Source organism: Leptonychotes weddellii, chromosome 8 (genome assembly GCF_054177405.1).
Source record: "Leptonychotes weddellii isolate Sample4059 chromosome 8, ASM5417740v2, whole genome shotgun sequence".
Taxonomy (NCBI): Eukaryota; Metazoa; Chordata; class Mammalia; order Carnivora; family Phocidae; genus Leptonychotes; species Leptonychotes weddellii.
This window is the reverse complement of record NC_138376.1, coordinates 74,447,092-74,465,789: the sequence shown is the minus strand read 5'-3', so window position 1 is coordinate 74,465,789 and position 18,698 is coordinate 74,447,092. Positions and strand designations below refer to the sequence as shown.

The window sequence follows — 18,698 nt, the reverse complement described above, 5'->3', positions numbered from 1 at the left end:
CGCCTGGGTGGCTCAGTCGTTAAGCGTCTGCCTTCGGCTCAGGTCATGATCCCAGGGTCCTGGGATCGAGTCCCACATCGGGCTCCCTGCTCTGCGGGAAGCCTGCTTCTCCCTCTCCCACTCCCCCTGCTTGTGTTCCTGCTCTCGCTATGTCTCTCTCTGTCAAATAAATAAATAAAATCTTTAAAAAAAAAAAAAACTGATGATATTGATGTTTTTCTTTAAGTATGCCATCATATTTACAACTTAAGATATATGTGTAAGTAAATATATAATATTCATGCTACATAGAAGAAGCAAAAATGTTGCTAAAATAGCGTTACTCCTGATATGTTTAAATATACAACAAAGGTTAAGGAAGTCAATTTAAAGCATCGTCTAACTTTGTCCATTCTGCAAGGTAAGTAGGGAGGACTTTAGTGGATTAATACCTTATTAAAATAGAATATTTCTGCTCTAGTCAGAGCTTTTCTTTAAGCTTATGTTTGTAAATTTATAATGTAATTTGCATTATAATGCAGTTCAAACTGTACATGAAGAACATGTGTTAGTTGTGTATTTATTTATTGCAAAGGACCTGGCAGAGGTGATTTCTATATCACATTTTCAGAGTTTCTGTTAAGTCTCATAACTCCTCACTGAAGCTAAATCATAGAATAGATAGGGTTAGACCATATGTGTTGTGACCCAGTACACGCAGTTATTTCACAGGGTCCTGTGCAGTCCCTGTTTCCTAGACACGAGAGGTTCCTCTAACATCGTCTGATGTCATTTTACTGTGGCGACAAACAGTAAGAGTTTACTATTTATAAACAGTAAAAGCATTTGCCTCATGATTCTTGGAAATACACTGTCCAAAATTAGGAATGCATTTTCCCACCAACATGGTTTTAAATGACTCATACTTCAGTTCCTTGTACCTATATGGCTAGCTCTGTTTAACTGTGTAGGTTTACATTAGAGTGTTCAAATCAATTCTGTTGTTAGGAACCCTCAAGATTTTTGCAGTTAAGCTCTAGGGGTACTTAGGTCTGGCCTGGCACTCCAGGTGGGCTTTCCTGCCTTGTTACAGGAAGAGCAAGACGCCCAGCCTGCTTTCCTTCACTCTTTGAACCTGCCACAACTTGCTGTACTCCTTAGAACTTTTCCCTAGTCTCCCAAGGTTGGTTAGATAGTGGGACTGATCTCTCCATTCTGACTTCCGTGTTGTCTCCAGTTATAATACTCATAGGCTCTTTATGTTTGATGGGGTTTATTCCGAATTTTCGGGAGAGAATCAGCAAAAGTAGCAAATATGAGGTGATTATAAAGGGTCTAGTAACTGCAAAAGTTCCTATTATAATGGTTAGTGATATGTTCACTATAATCCTCATGAGCTTCTGCCTTACGCTTCCAAGTTGGTGCTCTGTGCCCTTCTTGCTGCCATCTTGGCCTCAAGGCCTGCTAGGGTGCCTGCATGTTGATGACTTCTATAGTTTTGCCTCACTCTTTTGTCTATCTCAGTTTCCTAAATGCCTTGCTGTAATCAGTTTTTACTTAAATCTTAATAGGTCACTGGGCCAAGGAAATGAACTGACAATATATTAGAAAAAACCTCATACGATTCATAAGTTTATGAAAACATTTTAAGTGTGATTAGTAATCAGTGAATTATAAATTATGTTCTGTGGAGATATGGCTTACCATGAAATTACAGATTATTTTTAAAAATAAATAAAACTTTAGTCATTCTTTTTTTTAAAAAGATTTATGAATTTGTTATTTTAGAGAGAGAGCGTGCGTGCCTGCTGTGGGGGGTGCGGGAGGGGCAGAGGGAGAGAGAATATCTCAAGCAGACTCCATGCTGAGGGTGAAGCTGGACACAGGGCTCAATCTCATGACCCTGAGATCATGACCTGAGCTGAAATCAAGAGTCGTAGGCTTAACCAACTACACCACCCAGGCAGGTGCCTCTCAGTAGTCATTCTTATATGCTGCTGGCATAAGCTTCTTTGAAAGCAGTTTGTAGTATGTATTGAGAGACTTAAAAATACTTAGTTTTTGACATAAAATCTGTATTAAAAAAATTCTAACTAAAGTAATTAGAAATGGAAAGATGTTTATTGAAGTATTTTTTGTGCTTCTAATTTTCTCTGATATATTTGGAAACAATATTAGAAATGGTTACTTATAACACATATGTGAGAATATTATGTATCTAATGATGCTATGTTATGGAGAATCTTTAAATAATTTTGGAAAATAGTTTTATAAGGAGACTTCCATGAAGAGATGGCAGGTGAGTTGGACCTTGAAGAACAGATGGGCATATAATTGCAGGTTGGACATTTCGTTGTGGGGAGACAACGTGAGCAAAGACACAAAGGTGGAAATGAGTTTATTATCTGGAAGGTAATGATTAATCTGGCTGGAAAGGGGGGGTTCATTTTGGAGGAGTAGGAGAAAATGTTATTTACCCGGTATGTGTTAGATACTTGCTAGATTTGGAACATACACAGATGACTAAAAGAGGAGAATAATGGGAATTCCCAGAGGAAGAGCATATAAAAGCGACAATTTCATGAAAAATTTGATAAAACTTAATGGCCAGATAAAAGAAAATCAGAGATAACGAAAGTTTTGAGTTTGTATGATGCTAGTGACAGAAATGGAAAAGTTGGAAAAGGAGACCCTGGTGTGACAAGATGCTCAGTGTAGTTCCCACAGTTGGTTTAGGACATGCACACAGCAGAGCTTTATTCATCCTGTACGCCTTATTCTGACTTTGGGTTTCCTTTTTCTGTAGAACCGAATGGTGTTCCTCATGTAGGTCTAGCTATGCCAGTTTCTAACTGACCAATGTGAAATGTGCCAGAAAGCACTTTTTAGGAAATTATAAAAATAACTTAAGTAGTACAAATATTTCAAGGTCTATGACATTTAGTTTATTTATTTATTTATTTATTTATTTATGTACTGGAAATAATACTTGTGTTTGATTCTGTTCACCTTATTTAATACCTTTGTGCATCACGCTGTAACATGTTGGGCATGCGGCCATAACCTGAAGGTAACAGTAAATCTCATTCTAAAGTGTATTATAGGTAAATCTCTTTCTTTGGCAGATGGGAGATTCTTTGGTCAGAGAGACCGGCGAAGGTGAATGCTTCCCAGGCTCGCCAATTTAAACCTTGTATTAAGCAGATAAATTTTCCCACAAACCTCATACGGCTGGAAGTAAATAGTTCTCTTCTGGAATATTACACTGAATTAGATGCAGTCGTGTTACATGGTACGAAGGACAAGCCAGTGCTTTCTCTCAAGACTTCACTTATTGACATGAATGATCTAGAAGATGATGACTATGAAGAAAAGGATGGTTGTGGAATGGACAGTCTTAACAAAAAGTTTAGTAGTACTGCCCTCAGGGAAGGGCCAAATAATGGATATTTTGATAAACTGCCTTATGAGGTAAGACAAAGATAATCAGTAGCAGTATTGGACATAACACTATAATTTTTAAATGTTTAGGTATTAATGTTTATTTTGCTAGGTATTGGAAAAATAGAAGCATTGGTAAAGTGTACATAAGTTCATGTATTATGTGTAGTTAACCTTTGAACAGCATGGGTTTGAACTGTGTGGGTCCACTTACACATAGATTTTTTTTTTTTTTTTACAGTGTAATACTGTAAATGCATTTTCCTTAGGATTTTCTTAACATTTTTTCTTCTCTAGCTTATGTCATTGAAAGAATATAGTACATAGTACATATAATATACAAAATGTGATACTCGACTGTTTATGTTAGCTGTAAGGCTTAAGTCAACAGTAGGCTCTTAATAGTTGACTTTTTGGGGAGTCAGAAGTTATACATGGATTTTCAACTGTGGAGGGGGATGACGCCCTTAACCCTTGCTGTTGTTCAAGGGTTGACTGTATTTCGATTCTGAAAAAACAAGACAAAATTATGTTAAGTAATCTTACCACTTTTGTCTTGCATTAGAGTATTAGTAAGACTGTGAGAGGGATGCTTATCTACTTGATAAGCCCATAGTTTCTCCAAGTGTCCTTTATGCTTCTCTACTAACTCTCTTTTATATAATGTTGACTAGTTATAATTTTTGGTCTAGGCAGGTGGAGGGTGTCTTTGCCTAAAGCTTTGTTTTTAGTGTGTCTCTCCAGGGGCATTTCTGCAGTGTAGCAGCTTAGCATCCCTGACTCCCAGGCATCAGGTGCCAAAAGCACACCACCAGGCATTTTTGCCCCTTGCTGACCACTGCTATGTGTGGTTAAAAATAATATAACCAAATCTTTTCAAGAAAATTTATAAACAAATTTCAGCCAATTTAGACTCTCCCCTTCCAACTTGGTAGGTATTTCAGGTTTCATTGTAATAACACAAGTAACTTAACTTGCAGAGAACAGTAAGATGGCCTCTTGAAGGCCTAACGGTCACCACAATGCCCGTACAACATTTTGCAATTAAAATGCTGTCATACATCCTGTGAAGTAGCTCAAGTTGGCACATAAAGATGAAGTTAAGGATCCAACGTAATTTAGTCAGTAAGCCATGGGACCAGGGTCCCACCCAGGCCATCTAGGGCAGGTCTTGTGTTACAGAAAGAAAACTTCACAGATTGGATGAGACCTTCTGGCTCTTGGTTGGGAGGACTGAGGAAAGTCAAAGGAAGAGTTGAGTTGGGGAAAGAGGAGGATATGATCCTGACAGGGTTGTTCCCCAGGCTTCAAGGAGTATCTGTCCTCTCGACAGTGGGAGCAGTTCATCAGGAGGAAACAAAATCACTTCTTTGATTCTTACCCATTTCCTAAAACTACAAAATAGAGATTTAAATTCAGCAAATATATTTTGAACAGTTTTTGAATTTTATCCAGACCTGAGAAAAGGCTGACACAGAGCATTCAGATGACTAACTGAGGGGAACTTCAGGCAGAAGGAAGAGAATGTACAGAGGTGAGAGGAAGTGAAACCCTGTGACCTGTTTGGGAACTCTGGTCTTTCAGGGTGACTGGGAGAGGATTGGATAGCAGAGGCTGTAAGAGATGAAGCTGGATGGAGGCTCAGAACAGCCTCGGTGCCTAACTCTACAGCACCCCGTTCGTGGAGATGACAGTGATTGGGACATCATGGCATTGGCAATGCACAGCCTGCATCCGAGAGGGCTTGTGGGTTTACTGAGAGATTTGCGTTTTATCCCTTCAGCCTGTGTTCCTCAGGGTGCTGTATTTCTTCAGTACCCAGCAAAATTAATCGGGGCGAAGTCCTAGATACTTGAGACTTTATATAAATACCTTGTGGTAAAAAATTAGAGATGATATACCTATAATAGTTTCACACTCACTTTCTTGTATTCTCTTGTATTCTTCATAATGCTTTTTTGAGTGGGAGAGAAAGGTGTGGAATACCTAACATGCCAGGAACGTCCCATAATATGCAGGCATTTTTGCACATGCGTTGTCCCACAATTAGAATAATTGCTCAGGTTTTTGGCCTTCATGTAAATTTTGTCTTTCATATGTGTCATGGTATTAAAAAGACCATGGACCTTTTCTGTAGTCAGTGGGGAAACACTGAAGGTTTTATTTAATTTATTTAAAAAATGAGAATAAGAAAATGAGATTTCTGTCTTAGATTACTCTGCTGGCAAATGAAGAGTAGACCAAGAGGAGGTCAGGGTGGGAGTCAGGGACACCAGTTAGGAAATTACTGCTGTAATTGAGGCAAGAAATGATGAAGCCTGGATACTGGAAGATTTGGAAAGGAGATGAGTAAGAGAAATATTCTCAGAGCTCAGAGGGTAGAAATTGAAAGTAGTAAGTAAATGTTCATCTCTAGATGAAGCAGACCATCAGAGAGACTTTCAGGTTTCTGGTCGAAATGACTAGGTGGATGGACATGCCATTAATCATAAGACAGTGGGTGAAGGTAGGAAGGACATACTGCCTTTGAGGTGCCTGTGATTCACCAAAGCATCTCAACTGGTTGAGGACAGTAGGCAGTTAGTATTTCAGTTTGAAATGCAGGAGGAAGGTCTGAGTTTATATTTGAGTGAGTCTGCTTGAAAGAGGCAAGGGGCACCATGGTAGATAAAATTAACTGGGGAGAGTCTGTCGAGTATGAATCAAGGGCCAAGAGCAGAATTCTGGGAATACTAACATCTGGGAGTCCCATAGAGGAAGACCCATCAGAAAAGGCACTCGAGATGAAGATAAGAGTCTTAAAAGCAAAGCAATAGGCATAGAAAACATAAAAAAGGACATAGCCACACTGCTGCAGAGAGCTAAATTACAAGTACCCACAGGTTTCGGTTGCTGGGAGATCTTTGATAATCCTTTACATTTATCAGTTTAGTGGAGCCATGAACATAGGTGAAGAATGAGAAAACCTTGCCATATTTGGTTAAGGCATGAAGGAGGGTGAGAGAAGCAGAGACAAAAACTGTTTACTTTGAGTGTAAGCAGAAAAATATTTCTGTGAATGTATTCTTTTTATGGGCTGTAACATGGAGAAGACTGTCCACCGATAATGAATACTACTTTGTCATCTTGCGTAACATTTCGCCCCTTTGTGTGGCACTCAAAAAAGGCATATCAAAATGGGGAAGAGTATGAATTATAGGAATTATCTGTTCTAACTTCTAAAAGGAGAAAAGACAAGTGAATGGTGGAGGGAGCAGCAGAGTAGGAAGATTTCTATCTGTGATGCAGGCTGGGAGAGATTTCAGCATGTTTCTATGCTGAAGGAAAGCAGAGAGAGAAGGCTTCCAGTATGGGTAAGGGGTTTGATCACTACCACAGAGGCATGGGGAAAAAACCGGGAGACAGAATCTGTAGTCTGAGGACATTACCTAGCCCTGATGAAAGCCGAGCACCATGCAGAGAGAGAGAACACTGAATGATCTCTCAGTGACTAAAAAAGAGAAACTTAAAAAAAAAAAAGTTACCCAAATTATCTTAAGATAATCCAAATTATTTAAAGTGGAAAAAAAAAACCCATATATAAATGTGTCAAATGACAGTGTTTTCATAGTTGAAGATAATTGTATTATGAGTAGAGTGGGTTTTGAGGGCAGATAGATCAATTCTGTTTGGGGAGTCCTCCCCACCATCACATCCTACATTCGCTGTAGTATCAAATGGTACTTCATGCTAGGATACCCCCATATAAAAACACGTTGTAATAGATACTAAATATGTAATGATTAATGGGTATTGTCTTGTAGGCCTGAAACGTGTCATCTCTTATTTAATCAAAATCCAAAAGTGCTTTTTCACATGTCAATGTCATGGTCTCTGACTTTTTGCTATTCTTTTTCTATTTTGATATTTGCTTAAAATGTAATATTAAGTATCATAGAATGTTTTCACACAAAATACACATCTTTTAACACTGGTGTCTTTTGTTTGGAACGATGCCAGAAATTGCCGGGTGTTATTTAAATTACAAATCATCTGGAAAAAGTGAATTATTGATCCTCTGATACAGGGATATATTTAATTTTTAATGCCTTCTTGCACTAACTGCTTAAAAATTCTCCTGATATGACTTTTAATATTGTAGTTAAAACAACAGATTTTTAATTCATTCTACAAATATTTAAGATCCTACTGTTGCCAAGCCCAGATGGCTCTCATAAGTTCTTTCAAACGTTTAAGAAACAGATAAATCCTATATTATTTAAACTCTTCCATGGCGTAAAGAAAAAGGAAAGCTTTTGATGTTTTTATGAAGCCAGGGTAACATTGTAGCACATAAAAAGACTACAGACCAATTTTACTTCTGCAAACAAATACAGTAGAGTAAATAGAATTATTTTAAAAGATAATACAACAAAATCATTAAGGACGCATTCCTGGAATTCAAGGGTGTTTTGCTATTAGAAATTGTTTTTGGTATTAGAGAATTATCATACCATAGTACTAGGTCAAAAGGAGAAAAATCCTATCCCATCTTAGTGAATACATAAAATTGGTTGACAAATGACAGCTGGATAGATACCCAAATTTGTTATCCATCGCCATTAAAAAAATATATATATACCTTGTTAAGCTTCTTGATAGTAATTGTTTACTACCAAATATTATTAGCCAAAAGCTAACATCACGTTTAGTTATCAAACACTAGAAATTCTTTCTCCAATGTGGTAGGCACTAGCCACATGTACTATTGAGCACTTGAAATATGGCTAATCTGAATTAAAATGTGTTGAAAGTATAAAATACAGGATTTCAAAGACTTCATACAAAAAAAAAGAATAAAATATCTCAGTAGTTTTATGTTGATTGCAAGTTGAAATGATCATTTTTAATATAGTATTAAATAAACTATATTAAAATTAGTATCACTGTTCTTTTGCCTTTATTTTTAACTTTATTAAGGAATAATTGAAAAATATAATTGTATATATTTAAAGTGTACAACATGATGATTTCTTTTTTTTTCCTAAATATTTTATTTATTTATTAGAGAGAGAGAGATCACAAGTAGGCAGACAGGCAGGCAGAGGGAGAGGGAGAAGCAGGCTCCCCGCTCAGCAGGGAGCCCGATGCGGGGCTTGATCACAGGACGCTGGGATCATGACCTGAGCCGAAGGCAGACACTTAACTGGCTGAGCCACCCAGGCGCCCTGATGATTTCATATACATATACATTGTAGAATGACTTCCAAGATCGAGATAAGTGACACATACGTCACCTCGTATCGCTCTTTTTTTTTTTTTTTTAATGTTTGTGTTGAAAATGCTTAAGATTTACTCTCAGTAACTTTCAGGTGTACAATACAGTATTATTAACTGCAGTCTTTTGACTTTTTAAAAAAATGTATTTACTTTAAAAATTACGTATGTGCCACATTTGTGGCTCACATTTAAATTAAAGCCAGGAACAAGACAACAGTGTTACTTAACATTATTCTAGAAACACTAGCCAATGCTGGAAATATGAGAAGGAAAAGGCATAATTTTTGGAAAGGAGGCTATAAAATCATCATCATTTGCAGATGATATGATTATGTACTAGAATTCTTAGAATAGACAAACTATTAGGAACAAAGGTTGGCAGGTCACAAAGTTAATAGACAAAAATCAATAGCTTTAGGAACTCTAGGAACATGAAAGATCATTAAATGATAAATCGTACCATGCCCTTGCCTAAGAAGACACAATAAAGTCAAGGTGTCAGCTTTCCTTAATCTGTGTATTCAATGAAGTCCCAATTAAAATACAGAATTTTTTTTTATTGTTTTTTAATTGGAAAGTTTACCTGAAAAAACATGAAAATACTCAGGAAAATTCTGGAAAAGAAGAGTAATGGAGGGAGCGCTAATTCCACCAGATAATAAGGCATATTCTGAAGCTATGGGAATGATATTTGTGCATCAACAATGAAGACAGATTCTCATTTGCAGCCAAACAATCCAGTGCATTCCAATGCATAAACTCTAAAAAAATTAGAACAAAACTCATTTGACTTAGAGGTCTATTGATATGAGAGAAATAATGGATAAATAAATGGAACAGAATAGAGTCCAGAAACAGGCCAAAAGAACAGAAATATTGGCAAATCCCTTGGCAAAGGGTTACATTTCTGTAGTTAAAAAAAGAACAGCAATAAAAAACAACAGTGCCATACTGTTTTTGTTTCTGTTTCTTCTTTTTCTGGTTTCAGAATGATGAAATTTATTGCTAACAGTGCTGTCTAGGACATAAGTGAATGGTTACTTTAAAAAAATTATTGGGGCACCTGGGTGGCTCAGTCAAACATCTGCCTTCGGCTCAGGTCGTGATCTCAGGGTCCTGGGATCGAGCCCCGCATCGGGCTCCCTGCTCAGCAGGGGGCCTGCTTCTCCCTTTCCTCCTCCCCCTGCTTGTCCTCTCTCTCTCTGTGTGTGTGTATGTCAAATAAATAAAATCTTTTGAAAAAATTATTTGAGAGAGAGAAAGAGAGAGTATGTGTGAGGGGAAGGGCAGAGGGAAAGAATCTCAAGCAGACTCCCTTCTGAGCACGGAGCCTGACGCGGGGCTCGATCCTACAACCCATGAGATCACGACCTATGCCAAAACCAAGAGTGGGTCACCCAACCGACTGAGCCACCCAGGTGCCCCTGAATGGGTACTTTTTTACACTGTAGTAAATTGATGCAAACACTCTGAAGGGCAATTTTGTGCTTATGTCAAAACTTAAAAGCATGAAATTTACCCTAAGGTATGTTTGCAAAGTTTGCCAAGATATACATACATGCACACACACAACATTATTGCAGTATTAAAACAGGAATTATGTCAGTGAGAAATCAGTTGGACAGTATGCCACATCTATAAAAAGGAATGGGGTGGATTTCTGTGTGCAGATAAAGAGGTACCTATAAGATACATCATTAAATGAGAAAAGCAAGGTATAGAACAGTGTATATATTATCATTCTTTTAGTGCAAATCCAAAATGGGATTTTGTACATATTTATTGGAAGAGATCAGAAAAACGTTAAGGGCTTACCAGTGGGGAGAGGGTTCGTTAGATTTGATGATAGAAACTTCTCATTTTCTACCTTTCTTCGGTGTTTGGGTTTTCTAATGTTTTACCCCAATTTTCTTTTGTTGTTTGTATAATATTTTACATGTCAGCAGTTTGCATGTTATTGGGGTGATGGGATTTTAGAATAATTTTTAATTTCCTTATCGTTCCCTCTTTTTTATATCAGACACCTTTAATATTTTTTAAAGTCCAGTTCAGTCTTAAAAATAAAGAGCAAAAATACCCCAAGCCTTACTGAACACAATCTATGTATTAGTCAGCAATGCTCATATTTTATGTACCCTTTAAGCTTATTTTAAATATCATGTTGTTGTCACTATTTTGTAAGTTTTTGGCCTAAAACAGTGAAATTCTGTCCTGAAGTGAATATTGGGCTTACGTAGTCAAATAAATCGAAGAACATCATTTAAGGTTAAAGGGTGTATTTGCAAAACAAAAAGTGTAGCTAGACAAATACGCTGCATTAAGCAAGAAACTCAATATTCTCTCTCATCTAAAGATTTTTACCATTTAGCAAATATTTGATCTTTTTTTTTCTTTGTTTCTTGGTCCAGACCAGGCTATTTAGCAGTAGTTCTAGAAAAGTTAGTTTAGAAGCCCCAAACTGCTCATAGTCAAGGAAAAAAAAAAAAATCTTGGACTAGTTCAAGGAAACTATTTTAATTAGAGATAAAAAAATCTTTTGGATTCCTCCTCTTTAATACTTTTTGTATATGTTTGCTACATCATCACTGCCAGTAGGCCCTTGTTTTCTCTTTCCTCTGGGAATTCTGTAGCAGCTCCGTGGCTGGTTTCCCTCCCTGCCTCCCTGCTTCCCTGCCTCCCTGCCTCCCTGCCTCCCTGCTTCCCTGCCTCCCTGCCTCCCTGCCTTGAGGAGTACCCCCTGCCATGAGCTTTCCAAATGCAAATCTGACCATGTCATTCTGCAGTGTGAAGCCCTTCAAGACTCCTTATTGCTTTCAGAATAAATTCACGCCCCTCTGTGAGGCTGCGCATAGCCCAGTCCTTAACCACTAACTAGTCTTTTTTTTTTTTTTTAAAGATTTTATTTATTTATTTGAGAGAGAGAGAATGAGAGAGAGCACATGAGAGTGGGGAGGGTCAGAGGGAGAAGCAGACTCCCCGCCGAGCAGCGAGGCTGATGCGGGACTCCAGGATCATGACCTGAGCCGAAGGCAGTCGCTTAACCAACTGAGCCACCCAGGCGCCCCAACCACTAACTAGTCTTTCACTTAGTTTGCCTCTCACCCTTTAAAGCTGAGCCTTCCTGGTATAAGTACACTCTCCCTTTGAGGTTAGGCCTGTATCTTCCAGAGCAGCCCCTGCTCCTGTCTTTCAAAGCTATTAAAACATGTCATTGTACTTACCAGTTCCCATTGGACTCTGCAAAACTCTGAAAATGGCAACTCTTCATCTCTCACCATGTTTGAGGTATAGTAGATGTTCAGTAAATGTTGAGTCTATGAGAAACTATTATTCAACAGATTACCAAAATAGATGTTTGTACTGTAAAAAAAAATGAGTAGTCAACATGAACCGAGTATACTTAAAACAATTTTGAAATGTAATATATATTGTTTTATGTAAGTATGGTTTCTTCTGATTTGGGTAATGCTGTGGAGTCTTGATGTTGTATGTGAAAATATTGTTACGAATTATGTGACACTATTGTTCTTTATTAGACCGGACAAAATACTTAAGTGATTCTGTTTTTCAATCTGTTTGATGTAGCTCATTCAACTGATTCTGAATCATCTTACACTACCAGACCTGTGTAGATTAGCCCAGACTTGCAAACTACTGAACCAGCATTGCTGTGATCCTCTACAATACATCCACCTCAATCTGCAACCGTACTGGGCAAAACTAAATGACACCTCTCTGGAATTTCTGCAGCCTCGCTGCACCCTCGTTCAGTGGCTTAATTTATCTTGGACTGGCAATAGGGGCTTCATCTCTGTGGCAGGATTTAGCAGGTTAGTTCCAAGCCTTGCTGTGCTCATTTTACCAGCACACGGTACTTAAACTGTTGAGTCGTTTCCTTAGGAAAAGTTTGAAAGTATCTACTGTATACTTTACAGAAATAAAAAAGAAACCCATTTTGTGTATCGTCACGTTCAGAATGCTTCTACTTATCAAAATGAGTTTCACCTTCCTCTTCAGCTAAACTTCACAATAATATGACGCAAAACTCTGCCCTTTCCCTCCAATTTTGTAAATCCCAAGTAACTTTCAGCAGACCTCCTTTTTTTTCTCATATTTTCAGCACAGATGATTAACACATTTTAAAAACTATTTCCAAATCAAAATCTACCTCTCTAATGTGATTTGTCAGAAATGGAAAACAATTTATTATAGAACATTTTTAATTAAATCTTAATTACATGTGCAATACATCACCCAAATTTAGAAGCTCATTTAAACTAATTATGTTGAAAATGCAATTGCATGCTAAGTAGGCGACCACACTTGCAGACCTGCCCAGGTGTTTCTGCTCCTTTCTATTTAAGCGTTTCGTTTTCTTACTATTAAATGTCACCTGTTAAACATTTGAAAGCTTGCACAAATGCATATTCATTTAGTAATGCCATATTAATTTTGCTTATGATACAAACAGGTGTTTTTCTCTTAACCTTGATGAGGGTTATTCTCATTGTCCGTTACAGTATAATCCCATCATTTCATTAAGTTAAATAATGAAGGAGTAGAAACTTTGGGGAAATTACCTGTTATTTTTGATTAATGGATCATCTTCTATTTGGTTTTTAGAAGTTAAAAATGAACAACAGCTTTCTCTTCACACATCCTCAGTGGATACATTCTTGAACAGTGGTTTATGAATTAGAAATTTGTATATTGAGCCTTGTTTTCCCTTGACTAGACTATAAAAATAAAGATGCAGTTCCAGAAATAAATATTTGATGCCATAAAATTCGGATGAAATAATAATTTTTGGGAGAATAACAGTGTGTTCAAAGTGCTAATATTGATAGTTTATGCAACAAAGTAAAAAATAAACACAAGCAGTAATGGCTTATAGCACATGTTGAAACCCTGGATACCCTGAGTTCCTTTCTTTCCCGCCAAAAATAGAGCCATAGAAAGGAGATCTTACATAAAACATTACGGTATTGTGGGTCAGAGAGTATATATCTATCTATCTATCTATCTCATGCTATGTGTACAAAATGTTTTCTGTTATGTAAATTTGCTTAGGAGATACCTAGGGTAAAAAAAATAGGCATTTCTTTTTTGGCAGTATGATTTTGGTGAATTTTTATGGAATCCACATTTTAAAAATTGCTGGACATTTGACAGCTATCCAATGAAACACAGCTGAATCCTTTCTACTTCCCCTTGCTCCCCCCACCCCCAGCCTTCATTTGAAAATTTTCCTCCCTGCTAATAGGACCAAGAAGGACTGAAGCTAATGATGATTGTGGGTGTTTAGAGCATGCACCGTGGCTCAAAAATCAAGACTAACTCATAGATAGAATGACTGGTGTCAGTAAGCATTATTTTACATTATAAGGACCTTTCAGGTTATTTTAATTCCTCTAAGAGCTCTTTCTTCAATATTTCCCACTACTCGGAATTTATTGTTTGTTTTCATCCTTAGTGTTTAAGAAATTATACTGAGTGTTGACTGTGTAAAGAAATGTTTAACATAGTTCCTACGTCAGGCTATAGGAAGAATAAAGATATAAACATGTAAACATCCTTCCTATATTTTTATTAATAAAATAACAGGATGATAACTAATGAGTGTAGACTTTAAAGAAAACATTGGTAGTGAACAGCTGAAGTCCAGCTTCTTTGGCAAAATGTTGCATAAAACCATGATATAATGAGTAAAATGGAACAGTAGTATTAAATCACTGTTTTAAAACTCCCTTTGTTTCACTCATTCTGGTGCATGAGCAGAGGCATAAGTTGTGAGAAGAAAGTTTAGTAATGCTACTTTTTAAATTTTAGAATCATAATGGATAAAGATCTTCTTTTGCAAGATTAAAGCTCCAGTCTACTTTCTCACCAGCAATTTCTCTTCCATTTTCAATTCAGCCATGTTAGTTGCTGTGGGGCTGTTTGAATAATCACAAAGGTACATACATAAATTTAAGTTTTCCATATTTTACGGTAGTATTTCAGCCAGTGAAACTATAAATCTTGATAGCATTCCTTTAAGCATAGTCATTGTTCCCATGAAGGAAATAAAACATTTAAATACCAGGAAAAGAGAATTCTTTTTTTGGATGGGAGATACTGGAGTCTTGCCTACTGATTGCTGTTGGCCTCCTTGACTTGACTGCCGAATTGATAGTCATTATGGCTTGTAGGCAGCATTCCCAGAATAAACAATACATATTTATGTCTTGATTATTAATGAATAATCTATGAATAAGTATGGTCTATTTATGCTCATTACTGTGAAGAAGACTTATTTATAATACTTTAAAGAAAAAAGTACATTTTTAAACTAGAGACCAGTGATAATGAGCTGCTGTTGAGCAAGTCTCTGGGAAAAGTTTGATACAGTTTATTTTTGTTGCCGAAAAACCTTTCCTCACAGGTTGGAACTGTTTAACTGGATTTCAAGGAACTTTTTAGGAATTTATATTATTCAAAAGAGTGGGAAAATAGGTTGAATTGGAATAACAAGAACTTAAAAGTTTTAATCAGTTATTAAAATCCTATTCTATCTCCAGATTTGTGATTTGCAACTTCAAGTACTGCTCATGCATATCATTACTCATTAGAACCACATCTTTTATAATTCCACTTTTCTTTTATAATAGAGTTCCCTAGTCTTTGATATTTCTTTGCCCCCCACCCCACCTGTTTGTGCTTTGAGGCTTAATCGTATCACTCTGATGCTCAAAAAGCCTTAGGTTTATTTTTCCACTACTATTTTTCTTCGGATAGTTGCCCAAATTAATCACCTTGATCTCCACCTCAGTTATGTAGAGATTTTTACCCCTGACTCCTCTAATTGTTTCATTCAGGAAACATTCTTGGATGCTTTTTAGATACAAGAATTTTATTAGGTGTTTTGACACAGAGCTACAATTTTATGGGATAAAGAGCTTATTGCTTATTTGTTTGTTTATTCAATTGCCTACCTATGCTTTATACAGTTACCTCTTTTAGAATGTCAATTCCCAGAGATTTGAGGCAATTTTAAGACTTTCTTTCTCCTGCCAATAAGGAGTTTTGTTTTTAATGGCTTTATTTTGGATCAGATGTATTAAATAATGTTCCAAATTATAAGGGATTAAAGATTTATCTTAAATATGCTGTTTCATAAAACTCAGAGTCAGCTAATAAAATGTACTGGTAGGAATCAGAAGCCATAGACATTTATGTCTCATTCTCCCCTTCCCTTTTTCTTCCTTACCTTTATACATCAGGCAAGTTCTGAGGATTGGTGCCTTTTATTTTGATGAGTAAACTCAGATTAAATAATTTATTCATATGATTTTATTATTTTAGGGTGCAAGTTACCATGTAGTAAATTACTTCTTATGTGCCTATATTACTCTGGACAAATTACTTCACCACATAAGGATAAGCCATTTCTTTCTTTTCCCATAGCAAGAGACCTAGTTTAGGTCTTCTCATAATACCCTCAATATCAAGAAATACTTTATGAGAATTCATATCATGGAATGAAGAAGCTGTAGAAAATAAAGAAGCTGTAGTTCTCCTTTTAGGTGACCAGTATCACAATTGAGACAAATAAATAGATGACCAAGACAAAAACATGTATGTAATTACACAGTAACATAAAACTTACATGAGGAGCATTAAGGAAAGAAACAAGAGTTGTGTTCGGCTAATTAATTGAGTCTGCTACTACGTCTGCCTTCTTGAACTGCAGAGATCATGAAGAAGTAGGTAGTACAGATCCTATAAGTTTAGGAAGACACAGTATGGGGATATTAACTAAATAATCTGCTCAGAGTAAAAATATGCAATATAGAAAAAGAGAGGGAAAGTCCAAAAGGTACTGTAGGCATGATCATTATCTTTATTGTGCTTTCAAATTCTGTCATTCATTAAATCAATTTGGGAACTTTTCTTCTCTAAATTCTTTAGAGGAGAAAAGTTCAATAATGAGGTAAGGAGAAAAGAGATGTCAAAGTGTTGCAAGTATCAAATCAAAATAGAATAGTCTTTAGTTCTTTGAAACCCTACATCCATTCTAGGTTGCTAGCTTACAAAAATATGAAGAACTACCTATAACTACTATTTATACTCAAAGTTAGGTAAAATTGTTAATTTCATCATATTTCTTGGGAATAGTTTAACCCTAGTAAGGGGAAAATACCCTGAGCCCATAGAACTTAGTCTGTTCTGGAGTAGAGGAAACTTAAATTCTTCAAGTGAATTTTCTTAATTGGAAGATACATTCAGTAAACTCTCATCAAATGTTTTTTCCATGCCTGGCATTGTGCTAAGGATTGTGTATGCCAAAAATCTGTTTCAGTTGCCAAAGGATTTGAGGCAGCTTATAAATCTCAATAAAAACAAATTAGTAGGGAAGGACATTGTAGTTAGGAGGGAAAAAAATGTAGATGAGCCTGAGTTCAGTTCAGTATAGAGAAGGTATGGCATAATTTAGTATACATTGCCCACCTTTGAGATAGATCCAGAATCTGAATATTGAGCACCACATTCAGTGCTACCATCTGGATCCAGTGCACCATCTTCTCTTTCCTGAATATTTTAGTGGTGTCTTGACTGTCCCCCTATTTTTACTTCTCTTCCCCTTCAGTCTATTCTCTACACAGAAACCAGAGTGATCCTGCTAAGACACGAGGAGGTTGTGTCACTCTTATGCTCAAAACCCTCTGATGATTGAGAATGCCATCTCCCTCAAAGCCGAAGTGTTTATGGGACACACACTATATGAACTGCCTCTTAACCTCTCTGACCTGCTCCTCATCTGTCCCTCACTTCGTACCTCCTGGATTAGTCTCTTTACATTTCCTCACTCTACGTGGTATCCTGCCCCAGAGCCGTTGTGCTTGCCCTTCCCTCAGCCTGGAATGTTCTTTCCCAGATACCTGCTTTGCTTACTGCCGTACTTCCTTTGGGTCTTGACTCATCTTCTCAGTGAGGCGTCTCTGACCACCCTACCTACCCTTGATACTTCCTATTGCCCTTCCCTGCTTTTATTTCCTCCTCGACACTTTTCACTTTCTAATACACTATTTGTTTTACTCAGCTACTTATTTATAGCCTACCTCTCCTACCAAAATATCAGTAAGCTCCATGAGAGCCAGGACTTTGTTTTGTCCACTGCTAACTCCCCAGGGCCTAGAGTAATGCCTGGATCATAATAGGAGCTCAATAAATATTCGTTGAATGAATAAGTGAACATGCTTGATGCAAACCGCAGTTTAGCTAATTCAATTTAGCAAAGGTAACAGTAGCGAGACAGGTTGGAAGAAATCTGGGAGAGGGAGTAGCTTGAGGAGCGTCAGGGAATTTTAAGGAAGGGGTGGGCAGTTGTGTGAAATGCCACAATAAGTCAAGTAATTCAAGCACTGAAAAGAAAGGGCATTGAGTTTGGCATTTAAAAGGAAAGGGCAAATTTAGGGAGAGCAAAACACATATTGCAGTGGATTAAGAATAAATGGGTGTTCAGGTATAAATAAGATATGTGGGCAATAGTTATTTTCAACATTTAAAATAAATTTGTAGCAATTGAATTTTTTATTGTTGTTTGAATGTGAGTTGGCCAAGGTTCAACTTGTATTTTTATGTTTGTGGGGTGCTTTGACCTTTACCAACTGCTTTCACATAATGTTTGATGTTCAAAACCATGAGGCAGTGTGGTGAGTGTTGTTATGTAATTCTCGTCTGCCTTTTACAGCTGAGAAAGTGCTGAGACTTGGGTAAATGCCTTTTCCAAGGTCACATGCCAGGAAATGGAACAGGGCAAAAAATTAACCTTTTGACTTAGAAGTCCAGTGTTACTTCTTTTATTTTCATAAGGGATTGACTTAGTTAATTTTCCTTTATATGTGTATTTGGAAGCTAATTAATCCATTCAGGAAAAAAGATGTGGAGTGAATAAACTAACAGTATGTTACTGATGTGGCACTGTGATAGGCAAGAAAATGTCAAGAGACCTGGACAGGGATAATTGTTACAGTTAA

At 36.9% G+C, this 18,698-nt stretch overlaps 1 protein-coding gene across 1 annotated transcript in view; it reads left to right on the top strand.

The window, feature by feature from the left end:
- FBXL4 (F-box and leucine rich repeat protein 4) overlaps window positions 1-18,698 on the top strand; it is a 75,331-nt gene that overhangs the window by 21,494 nt on the left and 35,139 nt on the right. Inside the window, exons 4-5 of the mRNA XM_081828694.1 lie at window positions 3,105-3,450; window positions 12,265-12,509. Of these exons, the coding sequence (XP_081684820.1) occupies window positions 3,105-3,450; window positions 12,265-12,509 (591 nt within the window). The remainder of the gene's footprint in view (window positions 1-3,104; window positions 3,451-12,264; window positions 12,510-18,698) is intronic.